This window comes from Candoia aspera, chromosome 4, assembly GCF_035149785.1.
Source record: "Candoia aspera isolate rCanAsp1 chromosome 4, rCanAsp1.hap2, whole genome shotgun sequence".
Classification (NCBI taxonomy): Eukaryota; Metazoa; Chordata; class Lepidosauria; order Squamata; family Boidae; genus Candoia; species Candoia aspera.
The window spans coordinates 69,194,408-69,219,085 of NC_086156.1; the positions used below are offsets into that span (position 1 = coordinate 69,194,408).

At 38.0% G+C, this 24,678-nt stretch overlaps 1 protein-coding gene across 3 annotated transcripts in view; it reads right to left on the reverse strand.

Annotated features, from left to right (window-relative positions):
* Positions 1-22,031, reverse strand: part of ANKRD17 (ankyrin repeat domain 17) — a 123,820-nt gene extending 101,789 nt beyond the window's left edge. For 2 of the 3 annotated variants that reach the window (XM_063300394.1, XM_063300393.1), the window contains exon 1: positions 21,497-22,027. In XM_063300394.1, the coding sequence (XP_063156464.1) occupies positions 21,497-21,913 (417 nt within the window). In that variant the 5' untranslated portion in view covers positions 21,914-22,027. Of the gene's footprint in view, positions 1-21,496 lie in introns of all 3 variants that reach the window. The other variant, XM_063300395.1, reaches the window with a different exon arrangement.
* Positions 22,032-24,678: the final 2,647 nt, after the last annotated feature.

Consider the following 24,678-nt stretch of genomic DNA (forward strand, 5'->3'; position numbering starts at 1 on the left):
TTATTAACAGGATCACTTCCATCCTTATGTCTGAAGACAATCATAATAAAACTCCAGATGATTAGTGAGGTAAGATTTAGCTCTGCAGAATCCATGATGATTTTCCTTCAGCAAGTCTTGTCTCCTTATGTGCTTAGTTGGACTGTGCAGTGCTTCAGATTCAAAAATCAAAAACAAACACACATAAAAATCCAAGTGCATGATGGCATTCATGTAGCATCTGTCTGCAACTCCTGTGTCTGCAGTGTACTGTATATTCCTAATGCTTAATTCTTTTTTCTTTGATCACTGTTTCTACCAATTTGCCCAGTGCAGACATTAGGCTACTTGGCCAATAATTTCCTGGATCTCCCTGAGTCCCTTTCTAAAAACTGGTGTCAAACTGACTATCTTCCATTCTTCTATCATAGAGCCTAATTTGACCAACAAGTTGATTTTTATTTTCCAAGCTGAATTATATTTTTGCTAGAAAATAAGCAATTTCACATTTGAATTCTTTCAAAAGTGTTGGTGGATGCCCTCAGGACCTGGCGATTTCTTGTCCTGTAATCTCTCAATATATCCTAGAATATATTCTATTGGTACCTACATTTGCTTCCATTGCTTCAATCCCCTACCACAGAAATAAAAATAGGATCTGTTATATATCCCCTGTAATAAAGACAAGTGCAAAGAATTCATTCAATTTTTCTTCAATTTCCATATACCCCTTCAGAGTTCCTACAGTTGTCCATATCTTCGGAGCCTAGTGATTTTTTTTTCAGGAGTAGTCTAAGTTTAGAGCCAGTATGGTGTAGCGGTTAAGGCACCAGGCTAGAGAGGTGGAGACCATGAGTTCTAGTCCTACTTTAGGCATGAAGCAAGCTGGATGATCTTGGGCCAGTCACTTACTCTCACTCTCTCTCACTTTAGGAAGAAGACAATGACAAGCCACTTCTGCAATCTTCCCAAGGAAAGAGCAGGGGCTAGTCTAGGCAGTCAAAGAAACAGACCTGCCTGAATGGCTCTATCCTACTAGAAGTAATAAGCCATAAGAACAAGAGATGAGTAATGATATAGCTGTGGAGTCCTTGGTGCTCTCTGAGCTGTGTTGTTTTCTTGCAGACGTTTCATTGCCAGACTAGGCAACATCTTCAGTGCAAGGAGGGAGTGGGCCTTGCTCTCAGTTTATATACCGTGGCTTGCCCTGCTTGTGTTAGTAGGGGTGTTGTTCAACCCTGAGCTACAAATATTCGCTTAATTCCTGGAAGCCTGGCACTCAAAGCAGCCATCAACAGACACATAGAAGTAAACAACATTTACATACCATTCAAGAGAGACAATAGAAAAGCCAAAAGACCAGTACACTCCCATGCCAGCAATCAACACCCAGATATGCAAAATTCAACACTAGGATTAACACCAGATGAACCATCAAGCAGCAAAATATACCCTAATCAAGGAACCATTAACTCAGGCAATCAACCAAGCAGCAAACAACAGCCCAATCAAAGAACTCCCAAGGAAAGAACAACACCCCCACCAACACAAGCAGGGCAAGCCACGGTATATAAACTGAGAGCAAGGCCCACTCCCTCCTTGCACTAAAGATGTTGCCTAGTCTGGCAACAAAATGTCTGCAAGAAAACAACGAGGCTGAGAGAGCACCAAGGACTCCACAGTTCAACCTTGAGCTACAAATATTTGCTTTGAATGATATAGCTGCCAAACCATCACATCCTCAGGCCATAAGAACTTAAGTCATCAAGAGTCTGAAAATCAGAATTCTGAATACCTCTCTGCAGACTGAATTGCTAAATATGATCTACTCACTCCACAAGGCATCTAGCCAACATATCACAGAGAGTTACCAAGGGGTCTTATAGCAGGCCATATCCCACCTGGAAATGTTCCCCTGGGCAATACTGATAGTGGAGGAAAAAAGCTGCTTCTTTGCCTCTATTACTGCCACACTGAAGACTCGAGAATGAGTACTTACTAGCAGATGCTAAAATACTTCTCAAGAATCTCTACAGCCTATAAGCAAAACAGTAACTTCTCCCATTCCATGTTTAGAAATGTGAGCAGGTAAGTAAGAATCATCCCTAGAGTTGCACTGGCCTCTAACCATTATTGAGATGAAATATTCAAATTTTCTGAAGTAGAAGTTATATACATACACTTCAAACAGGCAGTGCATGTATTGACTCTTGCCTCAAACAATATCTTTAAACACTAAACTTTATTTGACTCAAACTAGGGATGTACAAATGTCTGCTTCTGTTTTCGGTAACATTCATATACTGTACAGCATTATGCAAAGGTTTAGGTACCCCAACACATATATATGTTTCAATGAACTCCAAAGTGAGCTGAAGCTGACAAAATTGCTGTAGGGTGCAAAATTAAGCATGTCATCTTTCTGCAAATTAGAAAGTATTTACTATGTCTGTGCAGCTGCTTACAGATGCATTTTAAAAAAATGAATAGGACAGGCATAACGTTTGGACACCCTCTCTGTAAACCCTCCTTAGACAGAAATAGCAGCTATGAATCATATTTTGTCACTTCCTAAGGGTCTTTCTGTTCTTGGTTTTGGCATTTTTTCATTCTTCACTGCAGAACTAGTTCTGAAATATTCTTAAGTTTCTTGAACATACTGCATGTTTGAGACTGCCCCTTATATTTTCAGTTATATTCCACCCTGAGGACAGTAAAGGCCGTTCCAAAGCTCTTGTTTTTTTCCCTGTACTGTAAGCACTTCATCATTAGTAGTTTGCTTTGGATGAGCCTCTTACTGAACTGTCCAACCTCAATTCAGTTTTAATTTCTTCACTAACTGTGGGATGTTAGCTCTTCTAAGATATACTAATACTTAGTTGAACCAATTCTTTCCACCAACACAATATTTCCAATTTGAGCAGGGATACCTAACCTTTTGCTCACAGCTGTTTTTTGGAGCACAATTTCATTCAATTCCATTTTGCATTTTATGTCTAAAAACAGTTTCCTTTTTGTACAAACTTCTTCCAAATTGTATTTTTATTTTAATATGCTCATGAAAATGGATATCATCCAAATTTTCATCTACACTTCTATACATATGTTGATAAATAATAAACTGAAATATTTCTCTGTTATCGTGCTTAACAGGAATGACAATGTAGGGAGGGAAAAGAGTTGCAAAAACACTGGCTCTGCCCTTTTTTTCTGTTTAAGTTTCTCCTGTTGACTATGTGCTCTACAACTCTGGCACATTTGAACAGGAATAGGATATGGGAGTTCACAAGAAAGCATAAAATGCAAAGACAAATATATATCTAGGTATCAAGTCTATCACTATACCTTTTATCACGATATTAGCAGTGATAAAAGACATGTGATCTTATGTGGCATTCTTTACTATATTTTTACACTGCCATAATCAACACAATCTTAAACTTACTGGAGAGACTGGAGTCTCCTAAAACACAACTGCTTTTAGCATGATTACCACTGCCAGTTTGAGAAAAAGAACATTTTAAATGCTTTAACAATATCAATTGAACAAGATATGCTTTCTTTGGTAAAGCAAATGCCAATGGAACATCATTGATTTATAACAAAAAACCAACATGTTTATGGCAGAATGCAGGTTTAGATACATGTCCAGCATTCTAGATACTTAAACCATTTGTTTATTTTATTACGGTCAGATCTGTGTGTATTTTCAAACAGTGACATAGTAATACTGTAAACAGTAAAACCATAGCTGATAGAGAACTATCATTTCAGTCCACTAAAACAGCAGTCAACCATTCCAGATAGGAACGAAGTTAAGCCCATTGGCTTTGATGGCAACTGTGATAGAAAATAATTTAGCAACTTTCTCAGAGTTTTCAGTGGAAATGTCTCTCAGTAGAAATGGGGCAGACTCAGACTCAGGGTACAGGCCAGGCCCTACACCCAACAAAGACTGGATACTGCAGCGTGGATCACCTGTTGTGGTATACTGGGCAGTGCATAGGCCACAGACCATGAGCTATTGTTTCAGTGGCTACATCTGAGCATATGCAGTGGGCATCTGGCTAGGACATGTTATTAAGCCACCTTTCCACCAGCTTTGAAGGTGGGACACCGAATCTCACTAGCATAAATGCCCTTCTGTTTGAAGGAGAAAGCATCTTAAATATCACTTTACTGTGTACTTCAAGAAAAATGATCCTGATGTTTAACAGAGTGAGTCTGAATCTAACCTTAGACATCATAACACTAGCATAACCCCACTATATACATTAACTATTATTTATAAGATAGCCATGTATGCTGTTGTTTATTTGTTTAGTCGCTTCCGACTCTTTGTGACTTCATGGACCAACCCACGCCAGAGCTTCCTGTCGGTCAACACCCCCAGCTCCCCCAGGGACGAGTCCGTCACCTCTAGAATATCATCCATCCACCTTGCCCTTGGTCAGCCCCTCTTCCTTTTGCCCTCCACTTTCCCTAGCATCAGCATCTTCTCCAGGGTGTCCTGTCTTCTCATTATGTGGCCAAAGTATTTCAGTTTTGCCTTTAATATCATTCCCTCCAGTGAGCAGTCTGGCTTTATTTCCTGGAGGATGGACTGGTTTGATCTTCTTGCAGTCCAAGGCATGCTCAGGATTTTCCTCCAACACCACAGTTCAAAAGCATCTATCTTCCTTCTCTCAGCCTTCCTTATGGTCCAGCTCTCACAGCCATATGTTACTACGGGGAACACCATTGCTTTAACTATGCGGACCTTTGTTGTCAGTGTGAGGTCTCTGCTCTTAACTATTTTATCGAGATTGGTCATTGCTCTTCTCCCAAGGATGAAGCGTCTTCTGATTTCCTGACTGCTGTCAGCATCTGCAGTAATCTTTGCACCTAGAAATACAAAGTCTTTCACTGCCTCTACGTTTTCTCCCTCTATTTGCCAGTTATCAATCAAGCTGGTTGCCATAATCTTGGTTTTTTTGAGGTTTAGCTGCAGGCCAGCTTTTGCACTTTCTTCTTTCACCTTCATCATAAGGCTCCTCAGTTCCTCTTCACTTTCAGCCATCAAAGTGGTATCATCTGCATATCTGAGATTGTTAATGTTTCTTCCAGCAATTTTAACTCCAGCCTTGGATTCCTCAAGCCCAGCATGTCGCATGATGTGTTCTGCGTACAAGTTGAATAGGTAGGGTGAGAGTATACAGCCCTGCCATACTCCTTTCCCAATCTTAAATCAGTCCGTTGTTCCGTCGTCTGTTCTTACTGTTGCTACTTGGTCGTTATACAGATTCTTCAGGAGGCATACAAGATGACTTGGTATCCCCATACCACTAAGAACTTGCCACAATTTATTATGGTCCACACAGTCAAAGGCTTTAGAATAGTCAGCCATGTATAATTACATACAATAGAGAACTGTTTGTTTAAAGACTTTCCATTATTAGCTTTGAGCTGCTGTCACTTGCACTTTGGTAATCTTAAAAATGAAATTAATATAAATTAATTTTAAACATAAATGTTTAAACAGTAACATACATTATAAACTATTCCAGGCTACATATTCCTTCTAGAGATTTGTGGTTGAATAAAGTGACACCCAGCAAGTACATTTCCTCGCCTGCCTTAACCCTCAGCCCTCTAGCACATTTCTTGGCAAGTGGTGGGAAAAAAACGATTGAACCAACTTGGCCATTAAATTCAGCTTCAATATTTGAATACTATCTCCAGCAATATAACAAAAGGAAACTTGAAGTCTTTCTGATTGGTAATATAAAATTATGGACCTATTGAAAGATGTTACTGCATCTCCGAAGTTATGCTCAGGTTCCTACTTAGCAATTTCTTCCTCATGCTAGTGAATGCAGTGGTTGGCTTTGTTCACTTGCACTGAAGAAAAGAAAAACCTGTAAAAAAATCCATAATGTAAAATGTGCAGGAGAAAGTAGTGGACAATATAAATCTGTGAAACAAAAGCTAAAATTCTGAGAGGATAATATTCTTTTGAAGTATATACCTAGTACATGGAACTTGACAACTGGACAAGGTAAATGGATTCTCTGTGCCCTTACTATGGCTATTATTGCAGCACTGGAAAGATAAATGCATGGCCCCATTTACTCAATGGATTGAGGACCTGATTGCACTTGCCACTTATAAGCAGATTGCCTATAGACACGACTTGTATGTATAAGTATAATGAAATATGGGACTCGTTTATACAAATTACAGTAGGTAAAAAAAAACAATAGTCATACAAATGTATTAGAAATATATACGTCCTTGAGTAATATTTCTGTTGGATAAGTATATATAGAATTGTAACTGGTTACTGCTATAATGTCATATTATACTATGGATTTTTTTTCCTTTTTTGTTGCACTTCCACTTTTTTGTAAAGCACTTATTTTTTTTTCTTCCTCTCTATGGCAATGTATATATCTCCATCAGTGTTATTGTTTTGTTTTTTTCTTTTTCTGTTATTAAAAAGCAATATAAATAAATAATGCAAAATGTGCATACTGTAGAACAGTTTGTAATATGTTAATTAAGGCTTGATTAGCATAACTAAACCAACAACTATGATACAGTGATGGGATCTCATCACTCATTTCCCCACCCCATTAGCTTACATCTAGGTAATTAAACAGGATGACCAGATATAATCATACATTGTTTGGTAATGAAAATTTCCATTGATCCCATAGCATTTCACCCTTCACCTTCCTCTATACCTGCTACTCCACTACAATATTGCAGCTTTCATGCCGTTTCAGTATACTACTCAACAAAAAGTCTATACAGAATTTCTTAACTTACAGGAGGAATTCAAAAACAAACACAAATTGCACAGAGAAGTATTTGTTTTATTTTTTATTTTATTTCTCATATTTTTATCACCGCCCATCTCCTCCACACAGGGGACCCCGGGTGGTTCACAATAAAAACAATTTAAAATTCAATAACATTATAAATAATACCAATAATCAATAAATATAAAATACAATAAAATCCAAGTAAGGGCAGATCAAATTCAGTTCATAAAGGGGTAAGACCGGTTCCATCAGGGCTAGGGAACTAACCAGCCCCAAGAATGGTTCTTTCTCTCCCCACTCCAAGCCAGGTTACACAACCAGGTCTTCAACTGTTTTCTGAAGTCCAGGAGGGAGGAGGCTAACCTCAGTTCTGGGGGAAGGATGTTCCAAAGGGCGGGAGCTACTGCAAAGAAGGCACACTTCCTGGACCCCGCCAGATGGAATTCTCTTACAGACGGGGTCCATAGCATGCCCTCTCTGCATGACCAGGTGGGACAGGTCATATACTCATCATTAAATATAGAATGGATTAAATGAACGAAGATAAGAGTTTTCAAACTTTGCTATGCTAAAGTTTGTGATACCTGTCCTCCAAGCAGAAAAAGAAGTTTTCTTTCAGCAATAAATAAATTGGTTTGGGCAAGAAAGATAATATTTACTTTTAATGGTTTAATTTTAATCTATATCAAATAAAACAATGATAGAAACTTGCAACATTTTAATCAGAAATATAGAATTATGTTCAAAGCCAGTTTTTTTAATGAAAAGGCTAAGCTTGCTTAGTTTTGCATAATTCTTGAAACCTGTGTTTTATTTTTCAGAATCATTTTCATTTCTCATTGCATATTTATTCTGGATTGATATCCGCTCTTTAGAGCAGCAACTATAGAAAATTCTTACTTTGTTGCAGTTTATCCAGGCAAAGCAGGAACAAATCTTAATAGTGATCTACCTTGAGTGAGCATACAGTCAAAGCCAGAACACTGGAAAAACTCACTCTAAGCTTTGCTTGGACAAGTCAGCCACCAGTTTGCGCAAGTTCTGACAGTAATCCTGCTTGTCAGAACTCACTCCTGCTGACTCAAAGTCAGTGTTTCTCAACCTTGGCAACTTTAAGATGTCTGGACTTCAACCCCTAGAATTTCCTAGCCAGCCATGCTGGCTGGAGAATTCTGGGAGTTGAGGTCCACGCATCTTAAAGTTGCCAAGGCTGAGAAACACTGCTCTAAGTGGACAAAGTGGCTGCTGATGTGTTCAGGTAAAGCAGAAGCAAGCTCTGATAGCAATCCTTTGTGTATGCAAACACAAAGTAATATGTCCCCTCCCCTCAAATTGCTTTCAAATTGCAGCGGGAAGAAATTCACAGTTTGAAAACCTTTGGACAAGAGAGCCTTCCTAAATGTTATGCATATACCTAAAATATGAGACAACTTGGCAATGTACATTTGGATTTATTAATTCATTTTGAGAATCAATCTGAGGAAAAATATTCAGATATAAGGTTTTGGTTTTCCCATAAAACCACAAAAAGACATAGGAATCATTAGTCACTTTTGATCTATAAATCGTTTATTTTTCTTTAGCCTAAAGAATACATGCATACCTATCACCATATTTACTTTCAAGGTAAGCATATTAGTGCAGAAAAATTGTAAGTACTAATAAGCAAAATAAAGGCACAAGTTAAGAGAAAAGAAAATGAAATTAATTAAATCTAGTTTACACCAGGATTCACTAAACTTCTTCCTGTCTTTCTATCCAGGGAGCCAACCTTGTCTCCATCACATCTGTATACCAAATCATGCATTTCCTTTTGTTCTTTAAAATTTTCATCCCTCTTATTGAGGACCTGCTGCTCTCTAATAATGATAAAACTCCAAAACTTAATACAAAGAGAGTACACCAAATAAATTTACAGTTTGGGGGCAGTTACATTAGATAAACTGGATGTTCCATAGAATATAAAATTAAAGAATATTAAAGGAGCATTTGAAAATCAGATCACTCAGCATTGGATGAATATTGGTCATAAATGCTAAATCGCAAAACAGATCTGGTGAACATCAACATCTGGCACGATGCCATAGATAGTTTGCCAGAATTATTGGAGAGGCAACAGAAATGTATCAACATCCAAATAAGTTAAATAGGGAGAAAAATTACTCACTGTTATCTACATGGCAATTAGAGATTGGTTGTGGAGATTCCACTCCACTAAACACTGAGAGTATATACGGATATCACACCTGTTGTCGAGTTCAGTTTCGGATCTGTTCTCAAGAAGCATAGCTAGTAAAACACAACATATTCACTATCTCAGATTACCCAGGAGTCATTTCATCAAGAAATAGCTGTAAAAACCTAGCCCTACAATTTTTTGCATTTATTTTTCTTACTTTTTCTTTTCTGTAACAGAATAATGTGTTCTTCTGATTGTAAGATACAGATGCAGTTTTCATGCAGGTTAAACAAGCTACTCCATCATTCCATAAGTAAACCATTTCCATATTTTAACATTTCTCCAGTTACACCTCTACAAGTACAGCCTTACCATTTAATATTCTAACAATATGTATAACTTCCTTTTCATTGGACAATAACAGTCACAGCATTCATTTCAATTCCACTCTTCAACATATCATTATTTCAGCACTCTACTGGATGCTTTCTTTTAATCTCACAATTCTGTTCTCTTTAACTACATTCTGTACAACCATTTTTTCTACATAACAAGTTATACAAAATCTTTTGTCCTTACTTTTGCAGTTATGATTCTTATATGCATTGTTTTCTTCTCCACAGTCTCTGTCACTTCACCATTCTGCTAAACACTGGTTTGCATACTTTCCATTAGCATAACTCTAGTTTCTTTCATTTTTTCCTTTTCTTCCATGTCCATTTCCCCCCAAGATACAGTTCTGACACTACCCCTTTCAAGTTTCATCATAAACCTTCAAATCAATCATGCTTTTAGAATAATTCTTTTGTAATGTGTATACATGAATAGAGTTATGTTTAACCATATATTTGAAAAAGGACTTTTTTGTAAACAGAAAATATATATTTGAGTTAAGGAAGCAGCAACAGGTTAATGCCTCCTTAACACAATATTTTCCTAGGACTGTGGGACTGTGTGAGTACTGTGCAAGCCCAGAAAAAGGAGTCATCAACAGGTACAGAACTTTTCCAGCTGTACATCTCTAGATTACTCCCTACCACCCACCATAGCTTTGGTCAATCAAGGCTTTCACATAATATCTTGTTTGAGTAAAATCCAAAATTAGGCTAGTTCTTGCCTTAGCTTACCTACTGTATGCCACACACAGCATGCTCTAACAGTAAGAACACAGTATGGTTATTTTGGGAACATTTTAGCCAATATTCCACAAACAAACAAACAAATGTATAACCTGCCTCCCACCAAGGTACAGTCCAATCAAAATTAACAATTAAACACTAAGCTAAAATTAATAAACAAAAACAAACAAGCAAAACCTAACAAGTTAAAATTACACAAAATCAACTTACACAAATATATGAGCTCTAACTCACAGTAAAAGCAACTTTTACAACTATAAACTCCTAAACCTATAAACCTCATACCCCCTTCAATCAAAGCTCAGTTTAACTTAAGCAATGCTCACTTAATAGGATAATGCAAACTCGGGCTCTCATCTAGACTATCTTGCAAGATAACATACTATTGCCTGCATCCCACCAACTACAAAGTACATCCACCATACTGACACATTTAAGATGGGAGCTCAATATTAACAGTGAAATTAGAGGTACTGATCCTTTAGTCTGATACAGATTTCAGGGAACAAAACAACATTAAGGCTGGATTTTGGATTGCTGCTAAAATTAATGAACAAAAACAAACAAGCAAAACCTAACAGTTAAAATTACACAAAATCAACATACACAAATATATGAGCTCTAACTCACAGTAAAAACAACTTTTACAACTATAAACCCCTAAACTCTGATGGAGCAATTATCCATCCATCCATCCATCCATCCATCCATCCATCCATCCATCCATCCATCCATGGTTTTGCTTTTCCTATGATTTTTTTTTTCCTTTCTAGGGATGCCCTGCAAAAAAATGTGGTCAGCAAAAATGGTATCCAACAGTAAAGCATGTTGGCTTTAACTACTAAAATCAAACAAAAGTTTAAATTTCAGTGTTTTTATATTACTCCAACCAAAGCATGTTAGGATATTTATTTTTATTGAAACTAAGGAAATGAAACTTCAGCTATTAAGTTTATTGCTAGAAAATAAGATTTTAGTATTTTCTTCAGAGCTGAAAAAAGTGACAAAAAAGAAAACAAATGGAAAGTAGCCTGCAGTAATCACTACAAGAAAAAGTTTAGTATTTGAGGTATTTAATTTAGAAAAAATATAACAAGAAACAATAAAAAGCATCTGCATCTTCTGACACTCTCACAAGTTTACCATTAGTAAGTACTTTTTCAGGTCTGTTTATTCACTATCTGCAAAAAGAGAGAAAAGGTGCAGAAAGTATTATGTTATTATCTAACTGAGGAAGTTATTATTTGTACGATCCCTACTACTAAATTTATTTATTTTATTTTATTTTATATCCCACCTTTATTATTTTCATAAGTAACTCAAGGCGGCAAACATACCTAATACTTCTTCCTCCTCCTATTTAGAGCAACATGCTTTGGAAACAATTTAAAATAAACTGAATTACTATCTATTATATTTGCATCCCACACTCCCTCCACGAAGTATTACAAGCCCTATGAAATGTACTGTAGAAAGAGGGGTTTAGTTTCCATAACACTGTGGCTGATCATGGACTAAAATTCAAGAACTGGTGAGGCAGCCTTTCTAAGCCTAGTGCCCAGACCACCCAGAATTTGGTAATATTGACTAGAAACTCTAGAAGCTGTAGTCTGATGAATCTGAAAGGCAGAAAGCTATGGACAAACTTACTATTTTCTAAGCTATGCATAATCTTTAATAATCCCAAGAATCAACTTTCTTCAGATAGAAAAAGGATTTTATGCACTTGGTATTTAAGTATAAAACAAGAGAAAAATAAATTCGACTTTCTTCTAAAGATTTAACTAAATAATTCCTCACATATTTCAGCCAAGTGCATGGCTACATGTATTCTGGTTTGGAATCAGGAAAATATAATACATGATATACTAAGTTACAAATAAGTAGCCTTCCCTGATCACTACTTCTATGTAGAATGTTAAATCTAACTTGAATTTTCCACTTCGAATCCGCGTGACGGGGTGAGCTCCCGTTGCTAGTCCCAGCTCCTGCCAACCTAGCAGTTCGAAAACATGCAAATGTGAGTAGATTAATAGGTACCGCTTCGGCGGGCAGGTAGCGGCGTTCCGCTTAGTCATGCCGGCCACATGACCATGGAAGTGTCTAGGGACAAACGCCGGCTCTTCGGCTTTGAAACGGAGATGAGCACCGCCCCCTAGAGTCAGACACGACTGGACTTAATGTCAAAGGAAACCTTTACCTTTACCTAAGATTACCAGGGTGTGGGGGAGCAAAAGTAAAAATATTTAAGTCTTGAAAGCTAGAGCTAATTGAAAATCAACAGAGTATATACATCTATAATACTGTATAATATATTATATAATGAATGTTGTATCTAGGATTTGGAAGATTAAGTATATAGAATTGAGAGATACGCCATCTTTAAGCAAGGTAAAAAAGGCATCAGTTGATGAACATTTGGAATATCTAGGAATATGTAACTCATTTATCTGGTGAAAACCAAATAACGTAAGCAGAAAAATGATCCACGATAATTCTGTTCTCGTTGCTAGAGAGTATTTAAAATGTCTTAAAATATATTACTTCAGTGATCTGATTAAATGCAGTTCTATTCCTTTTAAACTGTAAGAATAAAATTATTTTGATATGAGAGAATAGCAAATCCAAAAAGGCTAAGTATTCTACAAACCCACTGAAAAGTTGTTTTATGTCTGTCTATCTATTTATTCATCCATCCATCCATTTTTTATCTTTCTCCCTAAATTTCAACTGTAGCCTCTTGATCCACACTGAACAAATTTGGGGAACTGAAGGCCCTCAGACTTGGTCTGAACCATAATTTTTACCAATTCTATTCTTAGTATTACTGATTGAGATCCCTCAGATATATAATTCAGCAACAGATGTTAAGGGTACAGATTTCTATCTCTTCTGAACATGATGCACAACATCACAGCCAGCTACCAGCCTCATCAGTGGGCACTCAGGAAAGAGTGGCAGTTCCCTACGAAGATAATAGTGAACAGATGGCAGCAGCTAGACTCAATCATTTTATTATGAGCTAGATCAATGTTTTTCAACTTTGGCAACTTCAAGATGTGTAGAACTCAACTGGCTGGGGAATTTGAGAGTTCTAGATCACTGGAATTCTGGATCACTGGATGCAGGCCCATTACAGTTTTAATAATACAAATAACTTAAAATGGGGGGAGAACAAAATGGTGACATGCCAATAATTCCTCTCAGAGGTTCCCTTTTCCTGAACTAAGTTCCCTGTTTGGGTCATATAATTAGCAGAAATTACCACCAAAGAAAAGAAGATCAAGAAATTACCCCAGCAGAAACCAGCAACACAGGAAAAAGGCAGGAAAACCAATTAAGCTTAATCCTGAAAAGACAGAGATAGTACTGGTCAGTAGAACAATAGACTGAGGAATATTCATTATGATATACAGGATTGCACTATGCTTGAAAACTCAGACTAGCAGGTCAAGTATTTTCTTGGGTCCTGGGCTGAACCTGGGTGCCAGCAATATTTAGAAATAGGTTGCAAAGGTTAAGCATTAACAAAGAACAACATGTGCCTCTCTTCAAATTCTAATTACTTAATGCAGAGTTGGGAAAGCATCAACCACTCCTTGCCTTTTCTGCAAAGCATATCTATAGGGCAAAGGATAGCTATGTCTACAGATGATATAGAAAAAAAACTTGCAACCCTGCAGGGAAATGGGCAACAGATTCATCTGAAGCCACACCCCATCCTTAATGTAAAGTGGCTGCTTCTTCAATGTTCAGAAATTTTGACTGCCTAAAATTATTCAAACTGTCAACCAAAAGCAGTCACTGGGAATAAACGACTACCTCATTAGAATTTCACTGGTTCCCAGCCTATTTCTGATCTCAGCACAATGCCCTAATTACATGCATAAAAGCCCTAAATAGTTTGGGACAGACAATCCAAAGTTCTACCTTGTAACTTGCCAGGCCTTAAAGATCCTCTGAAAAGATTCTTACTTGTATCTAATCAATTTCACAGGCATATGACAGGGATGTGTGGAATAAAAGGAACACCCTTTCTTCACTTCTTTTAGCTCTTTTCCACTGCCATGTGAAGATATTCTTGTTCAGACAGGGTTTTGTTCTATTAACGTATTTTCTCCTGCTAATTGAAGATATTATTTTATTTAATTAATTTCAAGGCCTCCCAACTCCTTAGTGACTCCAGGCTGCTTACAAACTAAAAGCAATTAATTTTTTTCTTGAGTTGTAGCTGCTTTTTTAAAACTAATTTTATTTGTCCTTTAAAATAATGGGTAAATAAAACATTAGAAAGAGAAACTTGGCTAATTACAGCCTCATCTATTTGATTACAGTATGTTTATGCAGATGAATACCTTTCCAGACATGCAGGAGGGGGCTGGGATTGATGGGGGAGGGAGCAATCTCTGCAACTGCACATTACCTTGGAGGATAGACTTGCAAGTTGCTCCACATGCCTGCAAATGCATCTGTCTCTGCATATTTTCCTCTCTCATCCTGAAAATCCATTTTTTTGTCTTCTGATGTTTTTTTAATGAAGTATTATAAAGTATCTTTCAGAATTATAAATAAAAAATGTATGGTATTTTATACATTGAAACCTCCACCCACAAGGATCTCCTCAAAATATGCAATAGAAAGACTATTCTACACAAAATCATTATGATTCTTACATAGCAACTTGCAAGGGCAAGATACATTTTAGCCTAATGGGGTGCTGCCACTTACCCCCCAAAGAAGGATTCTTACTCATTTTCATAGAGTTTGGGAGATCTTGTCCTATTCTGCCAGCCTGACTAGCCCTCAAAAGATTGGGAGAACAGTGGAGTAGGCAGCCGTCTATTTATTCCCATATGCTGGAAATAAGAAACTGACTGTCCTGCTTGCTCCGAAAAACAGAGCACATCTAAATATTTGACACAATAAAATATTACTTTTGCCTAGTCTTGTCAGTCTTTCCTGAAGATACACAAAAGAAAAGAGTAACACCAAGGACCTGAAAGATACTGTACAGTCTACTAAATATAATTCCAAATAATAAAATTCTATTTCATTTAATTGCTCTATTTTTATAACTATATAAACTTTATATAACTTTAATATAAGTTATATAACTTATACATTATTATAAGTTACAGTACATTATTATATTACTTTTGTGGATCCTAGATACTGGCCGTTGAGAAGCAATCACTACCATGTGTCAGGTGTGACCAAAAATCCTGACACTACAGGATGCCACAGAAAAGTAATCTTTACAAAGTATATAACTCTACCATAAATTCCAATAAAAAAAAATATATATATGAATCTCTTGGTAGTTAGCAAAGATTTTTAACACCCAAATATTTAACATTAGCTTCAAACTGATCTTCCACCCTAAAAAATATTGCTGAAATAATACATGTATGTGACAACCTGAAGTGAATTTTCATGTTAAATGACTGTGACCTCAGCAAAGTTGTACTTCTTAAAACAAGTTCCTCATCCCAGAAATAATACCTACCTTTTGCATCAGGCTTTAAGTACTGAATTGTGGCATAAAAAAGTAAACAGATCCTAGAAGCCTTGACAACATATATTGAAATACTACATCATCAGGGGCCCAGTGGTACACCACATACCATATCAACCACAATCTGAAACTAAAATTTGGTTCTAGAAATAGTTTATATAAGAAAAATAGCACTTCTTTTACCAGTAACTCCTCTAATTTGAAAACAAAAAAAAGCTGGGTCTTTTTCATTTCAAAACCATGCATATACAGATATGATTAATATCTGCTTCAATAATCAGTAATTTTTCTATGATAATCTTGTATATAAACACAATAGAAGTAAAATAGCAAACTATTGTTCAAAATTAGCGAAACAATTTTGTTATATATAATTTAATCACACTATAAAGATACAGTATAGTGCAGTGTAGTGGTTAAGATATTTGACAACATCCAGGTTCATGTCTATCCTCAAGCATACAAGTTGATTAGATTACGTTGGGACAGTTACTGGCCCAACCTATCCCACAGAGCTGCTGCTGTGGAAAAAAACTGATTAAAATGCCTTGAGCTCTTTGAGGAAATTTAGACTATAAATATAACAAATATATATAAGGGAAGCTACTTTATAATTAAAATTCTTATAGATTAAAATCAGTAGTCTGACTACATGGTAACACAGTCTACCAAAACAACCAGTTAAGTATAGAATAAACACTACAGAAAAATTAGAAATTACTTATAAGTAGAGTGTATAGTGAAAAAAAAAGATACATATGATTATACCTATCAGCAACAGCTATGAAACTGTACACAATTAAAAGGAAAAACAGTAATGCAGTCCTCTATTCACCAGTATTGTACCCTTGCTTTAGAAACACAAAACAAGAGTAACTACTGGCAGAAAAAGCTTGGAAAACATTATTGATGAATAATTGGGTGAAAATGACAAAATAATATGGCAGTTTACCAGACAATTATGTTATTTAATCTGCTAAGTAGTCTATATGTTCACTTAAAAATCTATTAATTGTTGTACAGATTGCATGGATTCAGAAATAGGAAGGTAATCATTCTCCATCAACAAGGTAAGGTTCATTTACAGAATTAAAACATTAGGGCTGTGCAAAGCATTTGAATGGGGTGTTTTCACAAAGCATACTGGCATAACCAAAACATTTTTGTCAAATAATTAAAGCAGTCCTTTCAGCAAATCCTCTAGAAGGCCCATCACAATTCTCCCCCAATTATCTGTACACTCATGTGCAACCAATACTTCTACTGGGACAGTCAGCAAACTAAAGTGGCTGTGTATGCACTCATTCTCAGAGAAATAGAGTCTTCAGCTGGGTCAAGCCTTCCTGAGGATGTGGCTGCTTTAATGCTTCAAGGAGATGTGCTTTATTCATACCATCACTCTTTGTCAAGTGGCCATTTTAAATGTTTTGCACAGCCTTATCAAGTTTATCAGCCAAATAATTTTTCTTACTATTCTGAAGCAGATCCCCTATAATAAAGATAGTAGGCTTACAGAAAATGTCTAACTTTTCAAATGTCTACTCACGAATAACACAAAAGAAACTTAGGTATACAAATAGGCCCATAAAGAATATTTTCCGAACAGTAGTACTGCACAGATTTTATGTATAAATATTCAATACTTCACCATTTTAAAATATTAACAAAGCAATACAATATAGAATTATGGGCTTCCCAATCACTGAATACAGGAAGAAAACAGATATTTATGAAGTCAAAGTTTCAATGAGACTGACAAGGAAAAGAAAATACTACACTAATAGTTATCACGATTTACCTATATCAGTAACCCAGATATAGATCTTGAGTACATTCTGTTTCTTCTACTACAGCAGTGAGTGTTCATCCAGCTGACTGGAGACTCTGGGCAAATCACTGTTTCCCAGTCTACCCTATTTCATACACAAAGGTAAGGTTGAAATGTTGGTCTAAGTTCCTTGAAGAAACAGAATACAAATGAGTAAGAAATACATACTATTTTTTAAAATGCAGTAACCTACTATCCTGGGTGCATAAAAAGCAATTTACTGTTTTCTGAACACAAAATAAGCCGGTTCACACTTCACATTCAGTCATCATTCAGTCACCTTTACTGAATAAACCGTTAACATACTAGATAAAGACACAGTTTACAAAGTATAATATCATGCCCACATAACACAGCCCAATTCAAACAAGCCACATTAAAGTAATGCTTGGGTCCTCTACATGACATTCACATGCCTGCTGGTACTTCCCTTGTCATCCATCAGATCCTTCCCCAAATGACATTTTAAAAGATTATTTTAATTAAACAAAAATAAATGGGAAGCTAATGTGGTGCAAAGCATCATTCTAAAGTACTATCTCTATTTTCAACAATACTCCTGGGTCCCATTTAGACCACAAAGTCATTCCTCGAAAATAAAATATTGGTGGGTGGTGGCAGCCTATTGCTTTGTTTGGATATGTGCCTTCAAAATAAAGCAAGCTGAGTTAGTAAACAGTATCATAAGGGGCTAGAACAGATTGTCCAGAGCAACTTTATTAGTTGCCTTCTAGTAAATAGGTGCCTTCTGATAAATGCCTACTGTGGCCGCCATCTTGTGAGTTACTCCTGACATGCTCTCAAAACTCCAAGTGGCCCAAAAGTTTTTTTTTTAAAAAGGGAATACCTGACCTAGAGTGATAGTTGAACCAGAATAACCCTAGTACCAAGCTTGCAGACATCCACTTTGTCAACACAAGAAAATAATCATTTGCATATGATCAAACACAGAAATCCATCAAAGACTAGTTTCTCTCTTCAAGGCCACAATGGCTACACAAATGTATGTGGATAGGTTTTTGTTGGCTTATTCAAAAAAACTGGTTAGCAGCTTGGATTTTGCATGCCCCGGACATCACTTAGTTCCCATTTTGTCATTAACAAAACTAGCAGAGTCAGTTGTAGCATTCTCCACATACCAAATATGATTTTATTTCTTCATTGTATTTATGGCCGCCCTTTTCTCTGAAACTCAGATCTGTCCTCATTTTACCCCCTATAAGATATATTAAGCTAAGAGAGTAACTGGCACAAATGTGCATTAGAGTTGAGGGGGAACTTTAAACTAAGCCTTCCAAATCCAACACCTTAACAACTATACTGACCCATAAAACAGAGGTGATATTTCACTCCTCTTTTCTAACTCACCCACCATAAGCTAAATTTGGGCTTTTGCCAAATCAGTGTAAAATGTCTCTTTTCAGTGAATGCAGGGTTTGGACAATTCGGGAAATCAAAATCCTGATGAGATGTGAATGTTAAATCAATCTTAGTTGCTCACCACATAGCATATGCTTATTCCTTTTACTGCTCATTCTACTCTCAATAAAATGTTTTTTAGCCACATCCTTTCATCTTACAAGTTACCTGGCAAAAACAACATTTAAGTATATACAATATGTGTGATTGGATATAGGAAAAAGATGGCAAGCAGCAAGGTGGACGGACTCAATTATAGTAGCAATGAGTACACCACTGGAAGACCTGAAGGAACATGCTGGGAACAGATTATCCTGGAGAAAATCTATCCATGTGGTCACTAAGAGTTGATACTGGCTGGACAGCACATTATCTATCTATCTATCTAAATATGCAACTCATTTACTAGGGATGTGCAAAATGTTTTGAATCTGAAATGTCCTGTTTTGAGAATATGGACTGCTTGAAGTATTTTGAAGTATTCCAAGCTCAAAACATAAGAGGCAGAAGTTCTGTCTCTATCTTAGTGTCTCAACACTCCCAATAATGTTTTAAAGAAGGCCATTCCACACCAAAGGTAGTTGTTTTGCACTTGTGTGTTAAAAGTAAATATATGTTCTTAATTTTCTTATAACTCAAAATATCAGAAAAGAGATAAAGATATTTAGAAAATAAAATAAACATTAATAGCTTGCCTAAAACTTAAAAGGGAGGAACCTTTATAGACCAAATGACACAACAAAAAAATTGTTCTCCATGTCCTAGAAAACTATGCCATTGTGTTGCAACCACGGAATGCAACACAAGGCTTGTGTTACTGAGTGCACTTAATATGGAAAAAATCTTTTATATATCTCCTATCTTAAAAAAGAAAAGTATTTTGAAGCCAATGCAGATAAAAACAATGAGAATAAACTGATCACTCCAGACACCAAAATTTTAAATGCTTTGCAGAAGCAGCCTCATTTTAAAGCCAGATGTTACCAAAGTTGAGGTGACAATGACTGACTTTACACAGGAAGGGGAGTTATTGATTAAAGTTGCACACAGCGATCACCTACAGATAGCATAGTTGTATTCAGAAACATTCCAAATTTGCAGACTTGATCTTTCAAGTAAAAGGAACCTCTATTCAGAATTTGGCCTATCCCATAGTTCAGCTCTTCTATTCTCCAATAGTACCTCTGTTTTTTCTGGATTCATCTAATTTTATTTATTTACACCAAAGTCATTACTATGCATAGGAAACAATTTAGAATCACTATTCAATGTTAAATGTGAGTTTCACACTGCGATGATACTGAACCCCACCCTTAGCAACACACTCTTCATTCATCCTCATTTATGTAGAATAGGCTTTAAACCCTCCTGCTGAATGCTTGGGCTTCTGAAAGAAAAACTGTTACATCAACAACAGATTTCTTAACATTTATTTATATTATATTTGCTCTGTTAATATCTATACTTATATGAATATAGATAGTTCACACCTTGATTTTAAAGTGTTAATATGCCTAATATGCTGCTGGCATGTGCTGTTAAATGGGGTCAGCCTGCCTTTTGGGGCTGGTAGACATATTTAACATTTTGAGACTATGTTTGGGGCACCCTCACAAAATGGTTTCCATGAAATGGCTCATACAAATCATGATTAACAAACCACAGTGCTTCAGCCGAAGTCACACAAACTACATGGTGTCTTAGCCATTACAAACTTTTTAATAGAGCTCAAAAGTTGATGCATATTAAAAATGACTGTGACTACAACAAATATTAAATTGGCTAGGGCCTCATTACTTCAAAATGTGAAAGGATAGGAAAGATATTATACGCAAACACATGGAGCAGCTCAGATCTAAGGCAACAAATGAAGACATACCTGAAAGCACACCTCACTAATTTCAAGTGTTAAGTCTGAGTATATACACCCAGTACAGGGCTAAATTAATTTTCAAAGTAGGCAAGCCTCTTCCCACTACTTTCAAGCACCTAGTTTTTCTCCTCCTCCAGCCTTAACTCTGCCTATCCCAAAGTTCAAGTTTGTCAGGATGCCCTCTAATATTGCTTGCCAGGATACCAGTAGGAGGAAGAAACAGACACCTGATTGCAACACTTAAAGACTAAAATCCAACTGAATTCTCTAGGATTTAATTCTTAAAGCACAAGACAAGCTATAAGGAGTAGAGAGAGAAGACCACTGTAAGCGCCATGACGGGTGAGAGTTTACTTGACCTTCATCGAAACTTCTGCATAAGCATATTTAACGTCAGCCTGTAAGTTCGTCGTCTTTTGGGAGCAAGACGCAGAGGGAGGATTTAAATTACTCCGTTTCCGTTCCACCCTGGTCAGGTCAATGCCCTCATGATCTTTCCTCCACCTCTTGCTCTGGCGGCAGGCAGGCAGGCACTGCTAACCCAGGCGCCGCCCGTCAGGACTGTGGTGCCGCGCTCTTTCTCCCAGCGCAGCGCAGCGCGTCTGCCGCTGCTGCGGCTTTCAGCGCCGTCACCGCAGGGACGATGTTATGAAACCAGATCCGACGCGTAACTCCGGAGAGTCACCGCTTCCTCCCCTCCCGTCCCGAAGACCCCGGGACGAAAAGAGAGGTGTCCCCGGCGAGCCCCTGTCACTTACCTCCGATACTTCCTCCTCCTCCTCCTCTTCCTCCTCCTCTTCCTCTTCCTCCTCCTCGTCGTCGTCCTCGTCGTCCTCGTCTTCCTCCTCCTCCTCTTCCTCCTCCTCCTCGTCCTCCTCTTCTTCCTCGCTGCCACCGCCGCTGCTTTCACTACTGCTGCTGCAGTTGCCGCCGCCGCCGCTTTCCACGCCCGGTTGCCGCCGCCGCCGCCGCGTCCAGCTTCGCTTTGGCGGCGGCTGAGGCGGCGGCGGCGGTGACGACGACGACAACGGCGGGGGTTGTTGCTGAGACGAGTCGCTCTTGAGGAGGAGGTCGCAAACCCTTGCGAGCCCCTCGGCCGGGCACGGGGAAGAATCAGGCTTCCCCTCAGTTCCGCTGCCCTTCACCTCCGCCCGGGCAGGAGGAGGCGGCTCCATGGTTGCTCGCGCCACCGCTGGCCTCTCTGCTCTCGCAGCCGGTCACCTCCAGGGCCGTCGCGGGGCTGAGGAATTCTCGCGAGATCCGAAGGCCACCGGGGCCCGACCCGGCTTGCTCCTCTCTATTGCTGCCACCGTCCTGCGCTGCGATCTGCCCCGCCCCGGCTTTTCGTCAGCCTCGCCGTTCTTTTCGCGCAAGCGCAACCACACTCTACCGCAGCAGGAAAAGCAGCATCTCAGGCCTTGACTGTTCTCTGCGCAGGCTCTGAGGTTTGGACTTCCGCGTTTGGAGCGTGCGTCATCGCGGTGCGCCCTTTCGCAGTCAGGCCGCTGTTCTTCAAAACTTCGGGAGGCTCTCGTCCTCTTCGCCTGGCTTCTAAGCATCTCTTTTTTCCGTGACGAGGAATATCACTGGACAACAAGGAAAGAGAAATTTCTTTTTTTTTTAAAAAAAAGGAGAGGATCTTAGAATCGATAACAGGACCGGGTCCGTTCGTTATGCTAAGGTGTTTCTTTAACTATGCTTTATTGAATCGACTTCCGGTTTGGGATGGCGATGTGAGTCTCTTGCCTCTCTCCTTATCAAAGTGTTTTCAAACTTCTGAATTATTGTACTGTGTGGACAAAGACTTTGATCATTGGATAAATAAAACTTTTTATTACATATTATTTTCTTTCTATGAGCTATTGAGATGGTAACTAGATCCAAACGATCAACAGCTAGCTTAATTTCAGCTGCTCCATTATTATTTTTTTTAATGCTGCCCCATTATCTGCTGAGCCATGGAAAATGGTGGATAAGGAGTCTTCAACTAATTTGCTAATAGAGATCCTGGCTCAGGTACAACCCTTGACGCCAGTCCAACAAGATCTAGCAGAGCTTAAAAATGATTTAAAGCAGATGCAGGAGAAAATGGCTTGCTTTGAAAACCGACTAGCTGTTCAAGAGACTATCATTTAAGCTAGTCATAATGTTTTGGATAAAGAAATTATTCACAATTGCACAGGAAAAATTTACGTGTGATTGACATTGAGAACCCTACAAGTAAATCAAACCTGGCTGGATTTATGAAGGATTTTTTCAGAAAGCTCCTCTCTTTGGGAACAGACCTTCCAGTCAAGATCAAACATGTGACTAAAATTCCTTTAATGAGACGGTACACTGGAACTAGTTCCAGTATTCAAATCGAATTATCCATTCAGTGATATCCGACCCTTGGTGATTCCATAAGCCAGCTCCCTCCATGATTTCCGATCTTGTACAGCTTCTTTCAGTTGCTTTATATTCTGGCCTGTGTCTGCTTTGATTACATCCAACCAGCGTGTTCTTTGGCATCCTTGTTGTCTTTTGCCACTGACCATTCCAGGCATAACGTCTTTCTCCCAACGATGTTGATCTCATTACATGACTGAAGTAACTAAGTCTAAGTTTTGTTATTTTTCCTTCTAGTGATATGTCTGGTTTTATGGGCTTCAACACTTCTTTATTTGTTATTTTTGCAGTTCAAGGGATGTGCAACAACATAGTTCAAAAGAATCAATTTTCCTTCTATCCAGCTTTTTCATCATCCAACTTTCACAGCCATATGTAGTTATGGGGAACATGATAGTGCAGACTAGTCTACACTTAGTCGTAAGCTGACATCCTTGCTTTTCCAAATTTGATTCATATTCATCATTGCTGTGCAACCCAGCATGATTCGGTGTTCAATTTCTTGGTTGCATTTGCCATTTTGATTGACCAGTGATCCTAAAAAGGTGAATTCTTCCACACATTCCACCTCCTCCCCATCAATTACTATTCTGATGTTTCCATCCTTTCATGAGTTTTGCCTTTTTGATATTCAGAAAGAGGCCAAATTTCTCGCTTTCTTCTTTGAGTCTCATGATTAGGTGCTTTAGGCCTTCCTGGGTGTCTGAGAGGAGGGTTGTATCATCTGCATATTGAAGGTTATTGATGTTTCTTCTGCCAATTTTTACCCCAATTTTTGATTCGTCTAGCTCCAGTTTCCTGATTATCACTTCGGCGTACACATTGAATAAGAAAGGTGACAGAATGCAACCTTGTTGCACACCTTTCTCGATCTTGAACCAATCAGTGTCTCCGTATTGAGTTTGTACAGTGGCTTCCTGATTTACGTAAAGTGATTTCACCAACTTCACCAAATGTAGTGGCAGCCCAAGGCCTGCCAAGGCTCTCCATAGTTTGTCATGGTCAACACAATCAAAAGCTTTCCTGTAGTTGATGAAGCACATAAAAATGTTCTTTTAATATTTGTGACATTTTTCATTATCCATCAAACGTTTGCAATGTGATCATGGGTGCCACGACCCTGTCAGAAACCAGCTTGGACATCTGGCAGTTCCCTTTCGATGATTGGAGCCAGGCCTTGTTGTATGATTTTCGGTAGAATTTTGCTAGCGTGAGATGTGAGCACAACAGTGCAGTAGTTAGAACACTCCTTTGAATCCCCCTTTTTTGGCAATGGAATAAACAATGATTGTTTCCAGTTACATGGCCATGTATTGGCACAACTTCAGTATTTCATCTGCTTCTCAGCTACATTCTGCCTTAATCACCAAGACCAGATTTACAGCATTGATAATCCTTCGAATGCAGAGGCTTTTATCTTTGAAATCTGCTGATGGACAAGATGGATTGTGTCTTACTTTTTGGAATCTGCTGAGGGAAAAGTTTGAATCTGCTTAAAGATGTGCTAGAAAAGCCTCATTTTAAAAGGCTCTACATTTTCTTTCTGTACTCC